The following is a 22,876-nucleotide window of genomic DNA, read 5'->3' as shown; positions in this document are numbered from 1 at the left end:
ACCACTCTTCTGCTTTAGAACCAATACACAATATTGATTCTAAGATGGAAGATGAGGGTTTTGGAGGAAAAGAAAGAAAATTTAAAAAAGAGACTAGGACCAGAGAATCTCAGTGCCACTGAATCCTTGTTGTGTTCATGCAAAGTAAACCTCCTTTTGTTAACTGTCATGAATGCTTCATTTCATCCCAGCATCAAACCTGAACTAAGAGAACGCTGGTGTCAGAGTCAGTTCTATCATTGTGTAATTAGAATTTTGTACCCCAGGACTCCATTTCCCAGAATCCCACTTTCGTCCTCACCTTACGTCCTTACATTTTGGAGATAAAGTTTCTGTAACCCCACCCTCGCTCTCTCTTCTCCCACTAACTCGTTTGGGAAAACTTCTCTTAACTCAGACCTTTACTTTTGTCTTTTTATTTCCTTTACTTTAAGTGATTATTAATCAATCTTATAAAATAAAATACTTGGAGTTATTTGATATTAATATTAATCTTACACATTAAGTAAATCTTAGAGAATTATTCCTATCAAAATTTTTTTCTGCTGTTATAGTAATAATTATAAGTAGTACTTAACATTTTAAGATTTGCAAGGTAAGAGATAACTTCACAAAAGTCTTCACTTTTACAACATGGTCTTCTAACTTATAATCCATATTTGTTCAAGACATATTATTCAAATTCAAAAAATAAAAATTCTAGATCCTAAGAGATAACTTCACAAAAGTCTTCGCTTTTACAACATGGTCTTCTAACTTATAATCTACAAGAATTTGTTCAAGAAATATTATTTAAATTCAAAAAATAAAAATTCTAGGCCCTAGAAACCTGGACATTTCCCATATAATAGGAAACTTTCCTGGGAACTACTACATGTTTTATTACATTCACTCAAAGTAAAATGGCAGCAGGATGAGGGATACAACATTTACTATAAACCTGTCTTGGCACTGACTATTTTGATATCAATAAACTAGGCACTGTAATGAGATATTTATGTATATACTGTTTAATTTTTTCCTCGAAAGCTTGGACCAATGCTATGTGTATATGTTAAGGCTCTACCTTCTTCAAATGGATTAATTTCGTGTTGTATTGAAGGAACTACTTTGAATGAAGAAAGGAATGCATCCATTCATTTATTCAATGAAGCAATTACAAATTGGTTTAATTTTATCATGAAGTCCCAAAATTTCCAATGTAGGACCATGGCAGGGGTAGGGAGAGAAGGAGAGAGAAAAGAAAGAAAGTTTAGAGTTCTAAATCTGTATCTTTAATCTGAGATTCACATTTACTTGGAAAGGCAAACTCGTCACCACTTAAAACCACACACAGGTCACATTCTACCTTTTCTGATAACCTCTCCAAATGAAGAATGTAGCTCTTGGAAGAAAGACTCAAGTGCCCCACAGATCAAAGGCTGGGACCACAGGCTCTTTGAGAGAGGCACACCACCCAATCTGACCCACAGGAATAGAAGACACTGGTATGCACACAGCATTTGCCCATCCCAGGTTCTTTCTATCCCACTCTCTTACTGCTAGACAATACGAGACACCAGAAGCCCTCTCCAGGGACGATCTGCTGGCTGTTCTTTGGGAAATGTGATAAGGACTTGGTGATCAGTGTCAGACCATGGGTGATGCTTTGTCTAACCATACTTACTAGAAAGGAAGGAAAAGCAAAATACAATATACCAAAAAAATGTTTATGTGTTAGTTCTAAGTCCTCTCAGGCTGTGAAAAACTTCACAGATAATAAAATGCACCACAGCAAGGTCAACCATGTGCCAAGAGAAATAAGATCTATAAAATTTCTGAGGTTTTGTCTGGGGCCTTATGTCTATCTGTGGACCAGCTCTGTCTTGATGCTAACCAGTAAACTATGCACTGTTTATTGTTAGCATATATTGAACCACTAAAGCTATTTTGAAATAATGTTTGGGGAATGATTTAAACTGACAGAACGAGGGAATTCAGGGTTAAGACAGAGCTTGAGCCCTGAATTCATTCATTGTACTTAGGTATCACTTTGCATTTTGGTCTAAAATCAGGAAGATCACCCACAGTCTAGACCCCCATATAGAATATAGGCACAGAAGTTACTATTTTAGCATGAAAATCTTTTCTGAGTTTAGACTGATTGATGCAGATTATTGTTTCAGTATGCTTTTGTTTGATTCAGTTTTTCTACTTCTTTTTTAGTAGGAAAGAAAGATTCAAACAAAGCGGAAGAAAAGTGAGATGATGGGCCATGTACATTCCTTCAGGAAATGGCAGGCTCAAATAAGATACTGTATGTAAATCACTCTGTAAACCTACATGTACTGTATTAATGCTAGCTATTATTATTATAGTTATATTATATATATGATGCCATATGATACTATATGGCTATAGAATATTTAATAGTTGACACCTATAACAAGTAAACATTTGGGTATATATTTTTGATCCTGATACTATTACTTTATATATGGACCCTTTCATTTAAGAAGTCCAAGCTCCTTAATAAATTTAGTGCTACAATTACTGTAAACCAGGCATATTTATTTTTTAATCTCTAATATCCCACTTTTTATGCTGCTGGTATGAACTTAGACGCTGCCTTGAAGAGACCCTAACTCTAAACATATGAGAAAGTGAAATCCATTCATACAACGTATTGCAAAGAAATTCAAACCCAGTATTCAGGGTTTTAGACAACTTTAAATATTTTGATAACTCAGAACATTCCAAATACCTTTGTGGCCCAAGAGAAGCTCTAGTCTTTCCCCTCTCTTCCAGACAAGGCTAGTATAAAAGAGGGGCTTGCTTTCTTAGAGAATTTCCTAAACAAACAAACAAACAAAACCCTGGGAGCCAGTTTCTATTATGCAAAGATGGATTGCCCCCTGAAACAAGGAATATATGGCACCCTTAATTTACTATGCACATTAATTATAGATAGTAGAAAGAATACACAAATGGGAAATAGATTTGAGTTTCAGATGAAGCTGTACCAATCATTTTCAGTCTTTGATAAACATATGTTTTCTGTACACTAGCCTTCTCACCTATACGTTTTTAAAAATGAGTAAAGCATTTTACTGGAGCACTTTGAATTTTTTAGGAAAAAATGTATAAGATAAATGCAAGAATTTATCATTTTGCTATTTCTTGATATACAATACTGCATTATTTTAATTGACAATAATCACTTTATTCCTGCCACTAGATTCTAAAATACATGGGAACCACAGCCAAGACTCAACTGTAGGACAATAATGATCACCATAATAAATATAAATGACAAAAAAATGTATTTGAGTTCTCGAATTTGAACAGTATCTAAACTGACAAATCTACTCCTGCAAAGAATTCAAGTAGGATTTCTGAGGGTTATGAATGTGGTCCATGGTAGCCACTGTACTGACCACACAATGATCAAAAGTTGGAAGTGACATAGAGTAGATAAGTGTGGTCACTGCTGTGGTTCCCATGGACCACATCTCTAGTCATTAGAAATCCTGCCTGAACACTATATTGAGGACTAAGACCAAGTGGAATGAAAGGACTGAGAAACCTATCTGGAATCTCAAACTTCAGGGAGAATTTCTTGTCTGACTATGTTGGATGGAGCACAGAGTGCTCTGATGACCCCACTGCAAGGGTGGACTTATGCTTCCTCTTGGCACCCACGTTCAGACTGGAGATACATCAATGTATTTATTAAACAATATCAATTAATTGCTAGGCACTATGCTGAGCAAAATACAGCTCACTTCCTTAGTTTTTCATGATCATCATCTGAAGAGTACCTTATTTCTAGAACTAGTGCCTTGAAAGACAATATGACTTAATTCTCTAAAATGGCATTTTTAAACCTTGAAAATCTACCAGCTAAAATAGCTTTGTAAATACAGTTCTATTTAGCTTTTCCAGCACATATTTACTTACTAGACAGTAGCAATTATCTAGCATATATTTAGATGCTCATTAAAAAGTGGACTTTTTACACTAGAGTCTTTAGAACTGGTTTGCAGTGTTTTTCTTTTCTTTCTTTCTTTTTTAATGTAGCATTCTGTGAGAGAACATGAGCTAAAGAAAACTAGTTATTTTCTAATAAATTGGTGTGGGTACATTGGAAATGTGTATTTCTTTGTAAAGTGCATGTTCATCTCTGCAGGCCTTCTAATCTGATTTCAGAGCTAAGATCATGGCACATATTTCATCAACACCAGATCTAAAGAAATGAAAAAGAAAAGAAGTGAAAAGCAGAAAGCAGATAAACAGAAAGCACTCAGCTCCTCCCTGTTTAACTAATTTTCTAATGCTTATATGCTCACAGATTCAACTGAGATGAATAACAATTTTACTCATAAAGAAGAATGAGATCTAAGTTAAAATATTATCTGTTTAAGAAAGAAAAAAAGGAAAAGGATCTATTTGTACAAAAATGTTTATAGAAGTTCTTTTTATGGTGGCAAAGAATTGGAATTTGAGGGAATATTTATCATTTGGAGAATGTTGAACATGTACTAAATGATTGTAATGGAATACTACTACAGTATAAAAAATGATGAGCAGGAGGGTTATAAAAAAAACCTGGATTTATATAAACTGATACAAAGTGAAGTGAGCAGAACCCAGAGAATATTGTACATAGTAACAGCAATATTGTTCAATGGTCAACTATGAATGACTTGGCTATTTTCAGCAATACAATGATCCAAAACAATTCCAAAGGACTCATGATAAAAAATGTTGTCTACCTGCAAAGAAAGAAATGATGGAGTCCAAATCCAGATCAAAGCATACTATTTTTCACCTTACTTTCTGTTGTTTTTTTTTTTTAATGAGTCCTTCCTCAAACCAATATGGAAATGTTTTGCATGACTGAATATGTATAATGTAGATCAAATTGTTTATCTTTTCAGGGATGGGGAAGGAGAAAGAGGAAGAGAATTTAGAACTGAAAATGTTAGTAAATGAATGTTAAAAATTGCCTTTTCTGTAACTGGGAAAAAAACAAAATATTTTTAAAGAAGAAAGAAAGAAAATTCAAGAAGCACCATATCCCTATTTTATTAACAATACATATCAACATTTACAAAAACAGAAATTAGCACAAATACACAAAATGATGGACAAAGCAACATTCCAAATTAGAATTTATCATCCTTGACAATAAAGGAAAGCAAAAGCATGGGCAAGTGAAATTTATAGAAAATCTCAAAAGATCACTTTGGCCATTAACTTCAAATTTCAAGAGATAAACTATGATTAACAAAATTTTATCTACTTTCACAGACCAATAAGTGGTTCATCCAAATAGAAAGAATTGAGGAAGATAACAATCAGCTCCTTTGGATTCAAATGTCATCCTATATAAATGATTCCCAAATCTATATCAAGTCCTACTGTTTCTTGTGTGTTTCATCCTCACAAGAGCCAAATGCCAATTTGAACAATGCTCACTGGATGTCCCATAGATATTTCAAACTCATGTCTAAATCAGAACTCATTATGGTTCCCTTTAAGTCCCTCTCACTTCCCTATTTTTGTCAAGGTGACTACCATCCTTCCAATCACCCAGTTTCACAATCTTAAAGTCATCCATGACTCTTCATCCTCTATCTTTCCTCATATCTAATCATGTGACAATTCCTGTCAGTTTTATTTCCACAACTCATCTTTCCCCTTTTTCTTCTTTCATACCACAACTTCTCTAGAACAGACAGACCTTCAGCACCTACATAGTTAGGTGGCACAGTGGATAGTGCACTTGGTCTGGAGTCAGGAAGACCTGAGTCTAAACCTGACCTCAGATATTTATTAGCTGTGTGACCCTAGGCAAGTCACTTAACCCTATGTGTCTCAGTTTCTTCATCTATAATATCAGCTAGAGAAAGAAATGGCAAACTACTACGATATCTTTGGGAAGAAAATCCGAAGTGGACTCAAAAGAGTCATGTAAATGACTGAATAACAAAAGCCTCTTAATTGGTCAAGCTGTTTCAAGGCTTTCGCCTTCCTGGTCCATCTACCACACAGCTGCCAAAGTGATATTCCTAAAGCATGTCTGACCATGTCTCTCCTCTGCTCAAAAAGTGGCTCCCTATTGTCTCTCAGGGAAAAAAAATAGCAATTTATCTGTTTTGTATTAAATGTACTTTGCATATCTCCAAGCTCCAGGATATCTTTCTAGGTTTATTACTATCCCTTTTACAAAATGCTAAGTTCTAGCACCACAGAGTTATTTGCTGTCTCTTATATGTCCTCTTATATCAAATCCCATTTCCAGTGTCCATGCGTTTGTACAGGTTGTTGCCACACTTGAAATGCATTCCCCTTTCGTCTTCCTTTAGAATCTCTGTTGTTCTTGTCAGTGTCAGTAATTTCAGTGCTGTCAGACCCCTCGTGATCCCATTTGGTGTTTTCTTGGCAAAGATCCTGGAGTTGCCATTTCCTTCTCCATCTCATTTTACAGATGAGGAAACGGAGGCAAACAGAATTAAGTGACTTGTCCAGAGTCACACAGTTAGTAAGTGTAAGATTTCAACTTAAGAAGATGAGTCTTTCTGACTCCAAGTCCAGCACTCATCCACTGTGCCACCTAGTATTCAGTTTAAATGATTTTTCTTCCAGTTGCTTCCCCAATAGAATGTAAACTCGTTTCAGACAGAGTCTCTATAGCATTTGATTTTGTTTCCTATCTTGTTTTATTTTTTTGTTTTTGTCTTGCCCGTACCTAGCAGAGTTCTTATTATAGGCTTGTTTATTGACTGGCCCAGTGAAATAAATATTAAGAGAGACATGTGAAGATTTTTAAAGAAGACAAGAAGAAGGAAAAAACTTTATTCAGAGACCTCAAAGAGTTTTCCAGTAACACACAATCTCTAAATCTAGTGCACGAAATCTGCTGCCAAGGAGTCCGCCCAAGAACAATATTATACTTGTCATCCTAAGGGTATTAAAAAATCAATTCCCTTTGTATTGGAGACCAACAGAAGTAAAAGGTGCAAGTAGAGCAGGTACACTATTTGGTCTAAACTACCCGAAACTTTTAATTCCTTTTAATGTTACTAAAATTATTTTATTAGAACAATTAGGTAGGTAACAGAACTTGAAAGTGACTAAAACTTTTTAAAGCAAATTATTTTTTCTACCGATACATTTCTAAGTTTCATTCATTCAATAAACATAAAACAAATACCTCCTACATCTACAACACTGGGCAAGACAGACTAATTTGTTCATCTAAGATTTAGAAAGAGGCCAGGGTTTTGTTTTGTTTTTTTGTACATTCCATGGTGGTACACACATTGCTACTTCATAAGGCAGATGTGGAAAGATAATCAATCTGGATGCCAACATTTTTTCACAGCCATCTTTTTGTTTGTTTGTTTTATTATTTGAGCTCATGTCATTTTGGCCCTGCCTGAGGATTTGTTTGAGTGTGGGCAGTGGGTGAAGCAACAGCTGAATGATCTCACCACTAACAACTTGGAATTAAAACAATTCTAGCCAATTTTAAAGGACCTATTAGCTTAAAATTAAAAAGAAAAAAGTCAAGAATGAGATCTCAAAATCAGTGTTCTTATTTTTAACACCATAAAGTTAATATGTGTAAAAATAAATACGTTGGAAGCTATGCAGAGGCTGCCTGCTTTCTTGAAAGAAGCTAGCCTCACTTAGTACCACCCAAACATCTGAGAAATAACAAGCATACAAATCAGAAAAAAGAAAAAAATAGATGTAGTATTATGTTGCAAACTTCTTACACTGCTAGTGTTACTCAAATGAGTGAAGGTAAACTATGTCACTTCTCATTCCATCTCATTCAACATTTGTGTCACGAAGGAACATATATACAAATGACTAAGCAGTACATGAAGCTTAAGTATTAAGACTTCTTACCCCATATTTACACTGGCGGGATGTTGCTCCATACTGGAAACGACACTGCTCATCAGCATCATACACCTGACCTGGGGCCACAGCTGGATAAAGAAAGTCACGCTTGGGAGGCTCATTATCAAGGCAAGTGCCACGGCCTGAACTGTTCAACATAAAGGATCAAAGGAGATTAGGTACTCTGTGGACTCTTTCAATCAGAATTATGATACCGCGTACAGAGTTCTTTATTTTAATGTATTTGAACACATTATACACTCCTAGTAAATTTATCCCACAGTAGGGTGAAATATTTCTACTCAAGTTTTCAGTTAGTTGGGAATAAAAGATCCAAATAGTGATGTTTTTCCATTACTAATACACACACACACAAAAGCTCCTTAGGTAATAATCCAAATATCATATTGTTCTTTAAAACAATGATGTAAAATAATTTTGGAAACAAGAAAAACATAATTTCATATTTGCTCTAAGCCTCCTGTTTGTTTTCAGTGAAAACATAGCCACACATCTGGTTGTAGAATTAAAAACATGAAATGTGGCAAGTAACAAAAATGTGTTTGTAACCCTTAACAAGTTACTTAATCTATATAACTCCATTTTAAGCAGAAAAAAGATTCTGTGATCAGACATGTCCATCAGATCTGGAAAAATACCAATAATAAATGGACAGAATGAAAGCAAAGGCCAAGAGCCAAAAGTCTCTGCTCTAATGCAGTAAAAGTATTGAGTCTCTTCAAAATTTCAGATTTCAGCTAAGGTCATCAGTGTTGAAAAAATGAAAATTCTCTCTTTATAATCTCTGCTTTTCTAAGTATGTCTGCACTCCAACATAATAGTTTAATTTGGTGGAACAAATAATATAAAGATCACCAAAAGCCAGACAGAGTGCATTCATTTAAAGTGCTTTATGCTTTGCAAAATATAATTGTTCATTTTTATTTAGTCAGTGTGCATAAAATAGGACAGATGCTTTTTTACTTTCATTTCACATGTGAATAAGTTAGAATTTTTAAAGAATTCCTATGCCAACATTTAAACATTTTTTCCAACATTCCTGTCAATTGTGCCAGCCCTAGTGTTTTTTTTTCCAAATCTTTTCCATCTACTTTGCCAAAGGAAAATAATTTCACAAGTAGCAGTTCTACAACTGTTATTTGGGACAGCTCAAATTTTCATTTATACATAAGTAAAAAGAGAAACATTTTACAATAATACATTTTACAAACATTTAAAAAATCCATCACATTCAAATGATACTCCAATTCATTCACTGATTAGAAGTTAAGCATTACAGTAAATTTAAATCCCTTTCAAAATTGAATCATATTATTTCTGAGGTCATTCAAAGACATCAATGACAACATGCTCTATATCTTTCACTTTCAACCCTTTCTTCTTTTTTTTCTGACTGTGACTTTTTAAAAATAGTCCAAAAAAAGAGTAGCTCAGTTTCAGAATATATTATCCTACAAATGCATCACAGCAAATGGCATAATTATCACTTTTAAAAATTTGAATTATTTCTTCACTGGCAAAAGGAAACATGTTGTTTCTATAAGTTCCTGGGGAATATGGTGCTAACACAGACAGACTTTACTATTGGCCAAAGACATAATCTCTCATGTCAGTGAAGAAAGCACTGGGGAGGATAGACATATCTTCTCCAGCAACTTAGCAAGTCAAGTAGTTCTTATTACCATTATATAGAAACATTTTCTTTTTCCTGATTTTGAAATCCTCTTTTAAGTATCACTCCAGAAATTAGCCTGTGCCGAAGACAGGTGAGGATTTAGCCTAGCTGACTGAAAAGGAATATGAATTTCATTTATCTTTTTTTCAGCATTATTTTCATGGCTAAAGGCTGGCTTTAAAAATATATGACTCCATATCTTATGAGCACTTTTGTAAGATTGTTATTGAATTCAAAAGTTCAGAACACTTTGCTTAAAAATAGATTCTTGACAAGGAAGTTAAATATCAAGTATGAGGAAAAAGTAAGTTGTCATAAAGCCACCTTGCTGGTTTTCAATAGGAACGGTTTATTTGAATGGATAGTGGTGAGTTCCTCTCATTTTCTATTGCTACTTAGAATATTATCGAGTGTATCTTATTAAATATACAAGAAGAACATAATATATTAACAAAATTTCGTTCTATTTCTGTGAAGAAACTTTGAAAAATATATAGTGAAAGATTTGAATGAAGAGTTGAATGTTTACAACAACAGAAGAAGCACAACAAAAAGATCATGGAATATATTCATCTTGTGGCTTCCACCCTGAATCTAATTAATTATTTTCCATGGATTGATGTCATTTAATTTGGTTGTGAGAAAGAAGAAAAGAAAGAAAAAGAAAGAGGAATGAAGGGAGGAAGGAAAGAAGGTATGGAGGAAGGAAGGTATGGAGGAAGGAAGGAAAGAAGGAAGAAAGAAAGGAAGGAAGGAAGGAAGGAAGGACGGAAGGAAGGAAGGAAGGAAGAAAGGAAGAAAGGAAGGAAGGAAGAAAGGAAGGAAGGAAAGAAGGAAGGAAGGGAAAGAAAAGAGAAAAAAAAATTTAAACCTGGGAAATCAGAAAAGGAAAGATTGGGCCAGGTAGGTACAACTTCAGGCAAGAGCTGGTTGCCAGAGAGGCCCTAAGGAGTGATCCATGAAGAGTACAACTCCCCAAGAGAAAAACCCTTTCCTGGTGGCAAATCGGACAAGTGGTTAACTTTATGAGTGAGGCAACAACTACCTCATTTAAGCATTGCCTGTATCCATACTCTTAGGATATCCACACAAAGGTGTCCAAAATACTGTTCTTGTCTTTAAGACCTTTCAACAGAAAAAGAAGATCTAGTCATTGGCCCAGAGTCACCTGGCCTAGACCATGCATGACACAAGCATCCAAAAGACTGGCTTTCCTTTTAGATATTTATTTAGAAACACTTCATGTTCTGCTAAGGTTTGAGTTTGATCTGAAAAAAAAGCTTGTAGAAGTCTTTTTTTGTTTCCCTTTCAGAACTATAAAGAATGAAAAATCATCATACAACAATATTTAACACTAGAATAGGAGCAAAAGAATTGAATATAACATGAAATGCCCCAAGTGGAGTATGCCATGAATTTACTAAAATCTGTCATTATTAGAGGAATATAGATATTTTGAAACATGACACCAAAGAAGGAAGGCTTCACTGGGTATGACTGAGAGCTCTCTTCAAAGTCCTCCTTTTCACTTAAAGTAGAATTCAGCATTTTAAGTCATTGAATCTTAATTGTCCTACCAATTAAATTAATCAGGTGATACCTCTAAATCATCTCCATGATTCATATACAATAGAGAGATACTATCTCAACTGAATAAAGATTATTCTGAGGATGGAGGGAAGGGTCTCTCCTCCTCAGCCTCTAATCAACCAATCAAGAAGCATTTATTAAGCCCAGGCACTGCATGGCATGCTGAAGAGAAAGGCAAAAATGATAAAAATCTGTGTCTTCAATTTGCTTACATTCTAATCTGTAAAAGTAACTTTTTTGAACATATTAAAGCAATTTACTTTGATAAGGACTAGAAGCCATCTTGTTTTCATTTTCTCAATGTAAATAACCAGTCTTATGATGTCACCAAATGAATGAGTGAATAAATTGCCATTAATTTGGCTTTGCAAATAGAACGAAAAATTTTCTAGTCTACAAAGATTTAACCAGTCCATTATCTCTTCAAATACATAAATAACAATCTTTCTTTTAAAAAATAATTAACATTACATAAACTATAACTGACCTTGAAATGTAAATATAATCTGCAAGGTGGACTTACTTGGCTTTGTGCTTTGTAATAATCCTACCTTCCTATCTTGCATGAACTGTAAAATTTTAATTAATAAGAATAACTGGTAGCTGAAGTGTTTGGATTAACTAAATATTTAGTTAGAGCATTTAGCAGAAAGAATTCTTTCTTGAAAAGTCTTTCTGAAATTCTGCATTCCAGTAGAATATGTATATCCATATTTTTTGATGATTGAAAGACTTGTACTGTTCAAAAATTATTGTAAGCTTGAATATATGTTGTATTTTATTAAAAGTTAAGCCATTATATAAATTTGTTTTCTTGCTATTTGTCTCTTTTACATAGAAACTGCATATAGGGTGAAAATTCTCATTTATTTATGATTCTGGTTATGATTCATGTAGGTTTGCTGTATCAATACTTAGGTCTTTGTAGTCTGTATCATTGCTACTGGTGATAAGAATAATGAAATAAAGAAAATTTTGTATTTTATCTTTGTTAAACATAGAGTACTTATAAAGAATCATTATTTGGGCAATAGGTATTATTAAATACATTTTTCATTCTGTTGATACAATTTTCAGTTACTACTAAACAAATTTAAGATGACAACAGCCCATTGTCACTAATGCAAAACAAAAGATTTTGACCAACCTCATATCCTTGATCCTAATATATTCAGACCATAGAATGAGATTTACAGTATCATGAAATGTGAGAATTCAAAGAATCTTAGAGATTGCCTAGTCCAATGCTCTGATTTTTTTTAAACCTTTACCTTCCATCTTGGAATTAATACTGTGTATTGGTTCAAGGCAGAAGAGTGGTAAGGGCTAGGCAATGGGGGTCAAGTGACTTGCCCAGCGTCACACAGCTGGGAAGTGTCTGAGGCCAGATTTGAACCTAGGACCTCCTGTCTCTAGGCCTAGCTCTTAATGCACTGAGCTACCCAGCTGCCCACTAATGCTCTCATTTTTATCAATGAGAAAATTAAAGCAGAGACACTCATTGAATTGCCTAATGTCACACAAGAGGTGGTAGCCCAGAAAGTAAACTTTGATTTCTGGTTTTCAGTCTCATTTTCTTTATACTTTTCCATTCTATTGGTAAAGTTACTTTAAGAGCAAGTTACTTCTCCTCCCTGAACCTCAGTTTCCTCATCTGTAAAAAAAATAGTTGGACTACAATGCCTCTCACATCCCTTCCAGTTCTAAATCTATGATTTTTAAAAATTTTTATATGCTTCACAAATAAAAAGAAAAAACAACTTCAATTTACATTCACAACAGAAAAGAAAATTAGCAAACTCAAGAACTATTTCCATTTATACTTCTATTCTTCAGGCTAATTTTATCATTAAGTTTAGAATTTCTGTATTCTAATCACATGTGCAAGTATCATATTTGACACCAAGGATTCAAAGTTAATAATACTTTATGCTCTCATGACTTTAATTCAGGCTTGCCATCTTCCTTATCTAGATAATTAGCCTGGGAAATAAAAACAAAAAGAGAATCATAATTTGTAGATTTCCTAATCTTCCTTACTGTCTACGTTAGCCAAGCTTCCATCTTCCACACTTTAACATGTAGTCAAATGTATGAACTTGAAGAGTATTTGATGACTCCCCTGATCATATTTTTTGGTTTGCTTTTACTTAGACAATTTGTATTCTGCTTTTTAGACCCATGGTCTAAAACATAGTTGGGCCATCCTGAAAGCAAACTGTATCTTTTTAAACTTTGTTCAAAACTTTACTATGAAAAAGGTAATGTTTTCATGCCATCTTGAAACAAAAACAAAAACAAAAACAATGCTTTTAAAAAAAAACCCTTGCCTTCTGGCTTAGAATTAATTCTAAATATGAGTTCCAAGGCAGAAGAGTAGTTAAGGGATACACAACTGGGGTTAACTAGCTCAGGGACAGACACGCAGCTAGAAAGTGGCTGGGGTTATATTCGAATCCAGGACCTCCCATATTCAGGTCTGGTTCTCTATCCACTGAGCTAACTACCTGCACCCCCACATTTCTATCACTAAAATAAAGCAAAAAAAAATAATAGGGAAAGGATTATCACAATCTACTATATGTAAAGACAAATTATTTATAGGGATTTTCTATCAAATTATTCATTGAATTGGAATTATAGTCTTCTCTATCTTCAATCACTCTGATTAAAACTTCTCTTATTTCTTCTATACTACAGGTACCAAGAGTATAATGCCTTTATCTTTTCAGTGGGTTTACCTAACAATAGTCAAGATCATTATAATCAGACTAGATTTTTTTCAGGGTGGCAAGAACCATGATAATGCTAGATAATTCACCCTTGTTCTTTCTTTTGTACACCATTAAATAGTTATATGAAGAGATTCATAATAAAAATAGAAGATTGCCACTGAAATGGAGGGAAGACTGTCAAATTATTTTCTAAGGCACACATAAAAAATAAAACCAAAATATTAAAAATTCTTCATTCTGCAAAGAGTCCATCTTTCTGGAAGGGTCTATCAAGCCAATAGTTGGCTTATTTTTTCCATAGTATATTGCCTTTGAATATTGCTAGCCCATAAGAAATATTAATTAGTGTCTTGATCACCCTGAAATTGTTATTTCAGCCTCCATGAGAGCAGGTTCTCAGGAGCCAGGCTCTCGGTTTTTTCATCTCTACTTCACTTGGGATGTTAGATAGCAATTTGCTCCCTAAATTTTCAGCAACCAGCTTTTTTGTTAAAAAAGGCTAGTCTGTATTTAATTTGGATCTGCAAGAGTCTGATATGTCTCTCTCTAACAATTTAAACAAATTTAACAGGCTCTAATTAGCATAATCTGAATAGAGCTTTACTTGATTCAAAGAAGCCCCAGGAATTGTTGAAAACTATTTGAAATTACTCTATCCTCTCTCTAAATAGTGGGAAATATATCGAATATAACCTAAATTCCTTTTGGCTGCCCTCCACTGCCTGGTAGAAGCTCATGGTCATCAATGGGTGTGAGCCATAATACAGGGTTAATCTTCTCTTTTCCTTTTTTTTTTTTTTAAGTTAAAAAATAGTCCCGCAGGCAGATAGGAAGGACACTACCTGCAAAGCCGTCGTCGGAAAACATCAGAAGCTGGCATAACTCGTCCATTTTAACGGAAATGGGTTCTTTATTATTTAATCTGGACGGCTTCTGGGCGATTCATGAACCACTTATTGAATCACCGAGTTTAAGAAATCTGAAAAAAAATATTGGGAGTTGGTAAACACCACCTCCTGACGGATTGACAGCACTTAGTGTTTCAGAATGATACGAGAGAAACTTGTACTTTACTGGCTTTTATGGTCAAGGAATCAGTTTCAGCCTAACATAGTGAAAAGTGAATCTCCATAAATCATAGAAAGCTCATTGTTAAAATTCATCGTCATCTTTGGCCTAGCCAGGCACTAAGGAGAAAGTATGCATTTTGTTGGCTGAGCAGAGGTTTCTAAATAATTCATCTTTCAAGGTTCCTTTTTTCTTGAGGAGAGAAATGAAATAAAATGTTATGAGTCTTCCTGAGCCAACTTTAAAACATAATTGCAATCATAATTCCTGATCAGTTATTAAAAATATCACATGTGGCTAGTGAAGCATTTAGGTTTAGTGTATTACTAAGAAAGAACAAGAAAAATCTAGTGAAGTCACTCTTCTTCCTTTGTGCTCCAGTGAACTGGTCTATTTTAAGGACCTTGAACGATTTTTATTTTTTAAACGCATGCTTGGTCAAATTGTCACTAGAATTTTTTAGTTTGCATGAAAAGCAATATTCTCCCAGGTCTCTACCAATTACCTCTTATGTACATCTTTTACTTGGAAAAAGAACTTTGTGAACAATCCTTTGATTCTGTGAGATGGGAATTTTTTTTTACAAATTATAGGATTAGTAATCCCATTAGACTGTCATAACAATCACAAGATCATAGATTTGGAGCTAAAAGGGACCTTGGATTCATCTAGTTCCATCCCCTCATTTTAGAAATGAGGAAACTGAGACTAAGAAACATGTAGTAACTTGCCTAAAGTCACATAAGTAGGAATTAGCAGGTCCCCTGACTCCAAATACAATCTCTTTTCTTTTCTTTGTAACTTTTATCTTGTCTTACAATTGATATTAGGCAATATTTCCAAGGCAGAACATTGATAAGGGCTAGGCAATTAGGTTTAAGTGGCTTGCCCAGGGTCATCCAGCTAGGAAGTGTTTGAGGTCAGATTTGAACCCAGGACCTCCCATCTCCAAGCCTGGCTCTCTATCCAGTAAACCACTCACTGCCCCTCAATCACAATCCCTTTTCCACTGCATCAATGTTCCCCTCTACACTCATTCTGGTAAATTCCATTTACCCATTCTTTTGCCTTTGGGAAAAGTCTAGATTTCTTGCCTGAATAATGCTGCTTTAGAGGGAGTTTTGGCTCCACAATAGTAAATTCTACTTATTTTGGCAAATCTCACCATACCAGTAGGATTGAACTGGATCTAGCCACAAATTCATAGAGTCCCTTTTGGAGTGACAGAGTGGCTACAACATGGTTTTAGTCAAGCAAATTCTGACAGAAATTCAGATCAGGGGCATGTGCTGAATCCAATCAGACAAAAAGACATTAAAAATGAATCCTAGGCCTCATTAAGTCTCTTAAAAAATCAAACCCTAGAAAATGTATAGGAATTCATGGGTATGCCATATAATTTATCTTTCTAGTGACAGATACTTAAGTTGACTAGGTAAGTGAGGGCTGCCAGAGGATGGGTTCCAGTTCCATCTTGACTTAAGATCTGGAGAAAAGGAAAATTACATCAATGTTTAAAATTTTGATTCTGGGATCAGGTCATCTTGTAAAATGATAGTCTTGAATGCTTTAGGTAACAAATACCCCCAAGTTTATCCTTGTGTGAATTTTCTTGGTATGCAAGGTAACCAAGGAGAGTATAGCCAATTATTACTGAGATTAGAAAGAGCCTCAGTCATATGATAGGTCCTAAACTAAAGGCATACTGGATTGTAAATAAGAAGTGTCAAACATGAGGTCCTATGGGCAGCCCATGCAACCAATAAACACTCTCAAATGCAACCTGAATCAATGAAAACTTGATTGGGAAATATTTAGCAAAATAAAATTTAAAAACCAATAAAACAGAAATGATATCACATTTAAAAATTAAATCAATGTGTAACCCACAGGGATCTTTATGTAGTGTATATATACTTTGTATAGTGGCTCCCATTTCTATTTGAATTGACACCACTGGAGTGAGAGACTCTGGGTCCCTGAAGATTTTGCCAACGGAGCATAAAATCTGGCAAGCCCTACCAAGTCAGAAAGGCAGTAAGTCTGTCATCAAAGGACCAACCTTGCTAAATTCAGAGAATCTCATTACCAAAAGTTTATTCTACCAGGTGACTAATTTTTAGTTTAGTTTAGTTTTTGCCATAGGAACTCATGAAGACCTGCTAAAGTATAGAACCATTGAGATCTGCCTTGGGGGAAGGAGTACCCATAATGATAAAATTATAAGCTCTTGAAATAGTGGAGAAGTATTCAAAATTCCTGCCTTCTAAACTGATTCCATCTCTAGTTCATTTAAATATTTTTATTTTAACTAATTTATTGAAATCCTTTTGAAACACTAGTGTTAGAAAGCTGGACCAAAAATTACTTTTTGAAGTTGTTTTACAACAAACTTATACAGTTAGGGCCTGATTAATGTGAATAATAAATCCCATGAAATTGGTAATGTCATTTGAATTTTCAAAGCCTATTTCCAGTGGGCTGGAACCATATTTTACATATTTGTAACTCTGAATAGTAAAAATTTGAATTTGTGACCACTTCATGGAATTTGTTATTTAAACTAATCGGGACCTACCTATATTGTATGTGTATAACTTTGAACTATCAGGACATGGTTTGACCTTCAGCATATCTGAACTCATTCTCCAACAAACCACGCTATGTCTATTATATTTTAACTACTGAATTTTTTTCTTAAGGAAATACAATCTTAAAAAGAGAAAAATGAAATCTGTAAAGGGAGATCATGCCAACATAAGTTCTGGGCAAACTCAATTTCTTTAAAAAAAAAAAAAAGGAAAAAAAAAAAACCAAAACCCCAACAACTTCGACTGCTCAAATTTTCTTTAGGTCAATCTGCCATCTTCACAAGGTGCTTCATCTTCAAGAACTACTTCACACAAAAGAATTGAGGTTAATAGTATGAAAAAACCCTGAAACCTCTAAGATGCTATTCAAACTTAGTTTCACAGGTAAGAACTGGGAGAACATCTGCTTTCCTGGGGCAATGTACACCTCTGCTAACTGATAACTGTTCTTTTGAAGTAACCAGACTCTTGTAATATGCATGAAAGGACTGGAACAATAGCTTCATGCTAGAAAGATGCTAAAAAGTCATTTGTTAGGTAGTTTCTAATCTCTGGCAAAGAGACAATTTCATTGTCTTTAAGGGAGAACTCCCTAGTGATTTACTAAATTGGTCTGCATTTAAGGCCATTCTTGACCTTATGTAAAACCCAAATGTAGCCTATACAATTTTCCTTTCAAAATTTTTTTTCAGGTCATTGACCTATTTTCAGACCAATGTGGTACTTGAGTTTTTTTCCTTTGTTAAATGCTTTTAAACCTCTGTGATACTGTTTTTCCACCAATGAAAAAAAAATTAACATATATCTGTAAAATGTTTGTATATAATAAAGAAATCACATAAATTTGAATTCTGTATGACATAGCTTCATATTTTTAGATGATACTTATCATTCATATATTTAACAACTTCTCACCATAGCCCTACTCCAACTTCTCTGAAATCTATTTAGCATACTATAATGCCATTTAAAAAAAGGGGAAGAAGAACTTGCCACAATATAATTTTGGAAACAGCCTGGGAAATATTACTGGACCTCTGCTAATATCACTTATCATCCAACATATGAAGCTCTAGAGTCAATGATTGGGCTTCTATTGATGGTTTATTTCTGGAAATTCATCATTCCTCTTCAAAGGTTACTTACTCTAGAAAGCTTGTGATGTAGTCTCTGCTGCAGGCAGACCAGGAAAAAGGGTTGGTGTTTGCAGTAATGTGAGCTGCCATGAGTTTTGCTGCTTCATGACCTTTGGTCCCACAAGAATTTCCAATTCCATCGTGGTTCATCCCAAAACTGTTCAAGAAGAAAATCATGAGACAAGAAAATGAAAAGTGGAAATAAAAAGCAGTATACGTAATTTTCCCATAGAGTCTGATCTGTTGATTCCTCTGCCAAGACATGACTTATTGGATTTAGGATCGTTAACTGAGAGCTAGAAGGGACGTTAGAGGTCATCAGTTCTATCCCCCTCATTTGACAGAAAAGGAAACTGAGACCACAGGAGGTTAAATAATTTGCTTGAGTTCAGAAGAATTCTTCATTGTAGTATACTGAGTCTCTTAGATTTGGATACTAAGAAACAATTCTTTTACACTCAGTTCAAACTAAACACTATTTGTGTCTGTATGGTGTTTATAAAGATTATGATGTGTACACCACTTATTTCAGGATTCTCCAGTAAGGATCTTTGAGTCATTTTTATAAATAAAAATATAGGAATATTAGTTTATGAATTTTGCATTTTGATAAACTAACACAGACAGAAGATGCCTCTCATTATTGCATAGTAACTCTTTATCTACAAAACAGAACTCAAAAGAACCCAGGTTTTTCTTAAATCACAAGAACATATTCTCATAATCTATGTTTCTATTAGTGCATTATGCTTATCATAAAGTTAGCTTATATAATATTGAAAGATAAATCAGCCAACAAATATGTCAATGCCTGCTATGCATACAGTATTATGATAGGACCAGGACACAACTTCCCAGATCTTGACTCAACTTCCTCCCATATACCACCTGATTGGCCCCAACTTCCTTTATGGAGTTTTCTTGTCTGGGGACATAAAAGATCCCAGATGAGAGTAGTTGGCATCTCTTAAACTTGGTGGGTATCTGAAACCATACAAGACACTATAGCCTGATGACTGACTGACCACACACATTTCCTGATATAGACAGTGGGGACTCTGTGCAAAAGAGTTAAGTGTTGCTGTGTCCTTGCCCCATATCCTTGCTGTGAGGGCAAAGTGAACCTTCTCCGTTAAATGTCCAGTGACTTTCAAGTACTTCATTTTGTCCTAACAGAGAATGTACCTGATCTGAGAGGGTGTTGACTTTAAGAGTCAAGCTTTAAAAAAGTATTAAATTAGGCACAGTGATCAATGCAAATAAACAAACAGCCCACACAGCTCCTCCCTGCCCTCAAGATGCATACAGGCAGATGAAAAAAATAACAGTCTAAAGCTGCATTTAAGTGCCAGAGGAGTTGAACACATACATACAAGGTCTCATAAGCATTAAGGGGAAGGGGACAGAACTCTGAGTTAAGACAAGGAAAACTTCATGAAAGGAGTGGATCTTAAACCAGGCCTTCAGGGATGGCTAATACTGAGACAGAAAAAGATAAGGGAAGGCAATCAAAACGAAAGAAATAAGGAGTAGTATGGAAATAACTGATAAAAAAATAAAAAGGAATTAGTAATTTTTAAAGGAGAATCTAGATTTAAGCATTTCAAATTTGAGATGCCCAGCACATAGCTGGAAATGTTGAACTAGAACTCAAAGAGAGGTGAGGTCTAGATCTTAGGTATGCATAGGGTGTGGACTGAGTATGATGGTAGAGCTAGCCAGTGTTCAATACTTGCCTGTGGGGTGAAAACATAAATTTGAGTCATGTAGAAATGAACACTAAATCTAAGGGAGTTGATAAGATCACTTAGTGTATATATATATACACTAAGTGATCTTATATATCCATATATATATATATCCATATATATATATATATATATATATATATATATATATATGGAGAGAGAGAGAGAGAGAGAAAAAGATAGTCCAGCAAAATGGACTAAGGAGTGAGTAGACATTTAAGAAGAAAATTAGGAAAAAGTGATGTCACAAAAACCCCAAAAAGAGAAAGTATCCAGGAAGAGAAGATGGTCATCAGTGTGAAATGTCCTGAGTTTCCCAAGCTCACTAATATCATAGCAAAACAAGTCTGTTCCAGAACTCAGAAGTCTGAGATATAAAACAGAAAATTACAACTGGAAGGAAAGGACATGATTTATATACCAGGGTGTCTGGCCAATCCCACTATTTTAATCTGCAATATGGAGCACCTCTCAAGGCTACAAATTGCTATGTGGCTACAATAGTACCACCTGGAGCTTCTTCTAAACAGCAGGAGCTGAGTAACAAATCCACTTGGCATGAAGATATTAGGGCATCTCTCTGACATTGATAAAGCTTTAGTAAAGTACAAGAGAAACTCATAAGAGGAGATTAGTTGTTCAAGGTGATTTTGAAAGTCCTTTTTCCCATAACAGTCTAGGTCGATTAATGAGCAAATGACTTGATGGAAGTCAGATTCACTTATTCATTTCTCCACCAGACATTTGTTAATCACCTATGTTTATGTAGATGACACTATGCCAAGTGCTGGAGTTATAAAAGCAAAATGAAAAGCATCCCCTGCTCTCAAGGAACTTACATTCTAGTGTGAAGATGTAAAATATTTATACAGAGAAGTAAATGAAATATGATCTGAGGAGGCAGAGAGAACTAACAATCAAGGGGTAAGAAAAGGCTTCTTATGGGGGATGTCTTGAAAGGAAACTAATGATTTTAAGAAGAATGAGAGAAATTATATTTCAAAAATGGAGGAGAGGGTATAGAGGCAGAAGATGGCATACTAGGGAAGAATATATCAGCCAATTTGGTTGGAATATAAAATACATGAAGAGGAGTGATATGAAATAAATCTCTAAAAACAGTATGGAATTAGTCTATATAAGCTTTATATGCCAAATGGAGAAACTTTAAGCTTTGTTTTAAGAGTATCATGGAGTCTTATAGAGGTTAAATTACAGAGTGGAGAGCTGGGAAAGAAAGAGGCCAATTAGGGAGTTGTTACAATAGCCTGGTTCTAGGGATAAGAGCTGGGCCACTCACTTAATAGGTGCTTAATCTATCAGTAAACATTTATAAAGTGCCTACCACGTGTTAGACAAGGGCACCTAGGTGGTGTGATGGATAGTGTGCCCAGGCTGGAGTCAGGTAGAGTTCAAATCCAGCCTCACAGACTTACTAGCTATGTGATCCTGGGGGGGGGGGGGCAAGTCACTTAACCCTGTTTGCCTCAGTTTCCTCATCTGTAAAATGAGCTGGAGAAGGACATGGCAAACCACTCTTGTATGTTTGCCAAAAAAACCCTGAAGGGGGTCACACCAAGTCAGACATGGCTGAACAACAACAAAATGTGCAAGGCACTTATTAATAATTGTCATTGTTTTCCGTCTGTTAGAGACAATGATACATATGCAAAGACTGAATAAATTCTTTTTGTTTAGTTGACTGACTGACTACCTGAATTAGAGTGGTGACCTTATGGATGAGAGGAGAGGATAGATTCTGGGACTGTCACAGGAATAGAATTGAAAAGTCTTATCAGATGGTTGCATGTGGGTATGAAGGGAAAGAGAAGACAAAAGGATAACTGATTTTTGAACCTAGAAGACTGGAGAGATGATGGTACCCATAAAAGACATGGGAAATTTTAGGTGAAAAGATGAGTAAAGAGAGAAAATACAGAGTTCCCTTTTACCTATAGTGAACTTGAGATGCCTATAGAATATCCTGGTAGGCAATGTGTGACCTGGAATTGGATTACAGGAGAGCAATTGGGGCTAGATATTTGGGAGAAAGCTGCCTAGAAAATCAAGTGGGCTGGCTCTTCTTTTAAAACAGATGGAATTCTAATTCTTTTTCAGCTTCTCCATACTTTACTTTATTTAATCTATAGAGAATTAATTATTTCTAAGCTATATTGGAATATATTTGAATTGTACTACCTTGAAAGGAGAAAAAGTATCAGCAGCCTAATAGACACTTTGCATCAAGCCAAGCAAGTAACTAGTTATTGAATATTTCAAATTTCTGAACCTAATGTTCATTCGAGCTTGCTCTGCAGAAATAAATGTTGAGCAGACACTTGCTAACTCTATTAAGTCAAGTGATCTTTATTAGTTTCATTTTGTGAGATCAGTCTTTAAATATATATATATATAT

General features: G+C 34.8%; 1 protein-coding gene across 1 annotated transcript in view; it reads right to left on the bottom strand.

The window, feature by feature from the left end:
• ADAMTS6 (ADAM metallopeptidase with thrombospondin type 1 motif 6) overlaps positions 1-22,876 on the bottom strand; it is a 346,468-nt gene that overhangs the window by 128,620 nt on the left and 194,972 nt on the right. Inside the window, exons 10-11 of the mRNA XM_044663590.1 lie at positions 18,723-18,869; positions 7,903-8,044 (exon numbers count right to left, since the gene is read on the bottom strand). Coding sequence (XP_044519525.1) covers positions 7,903-8,044; positions 18,723-18,869 — 289 coding nt within the window. The remainder of the gene's footprint in view (positions 1-7,902; positions 8,045-18,722; positions 18,870-22,876) is intronic.

This window comes from Gracilinanus agilis, chromosome 1 (genome assembly GCF_016433145.1).
Source record: "Gracilinanus agilis isolate LMUSP501 chromosome 1, AgileGrace, whole genome shotgun sequence".
NCBI lineage: Eukaryota > Metazoa > Chordata > Mammalia > Didelphimorphia > Didelphidae > Gracilinanus > Gracilinanus agilis.
Note: the sequence above shows the minus strand (reverse complement) of the source record. Positions and strands in the feature narration are given on the sequence as shown.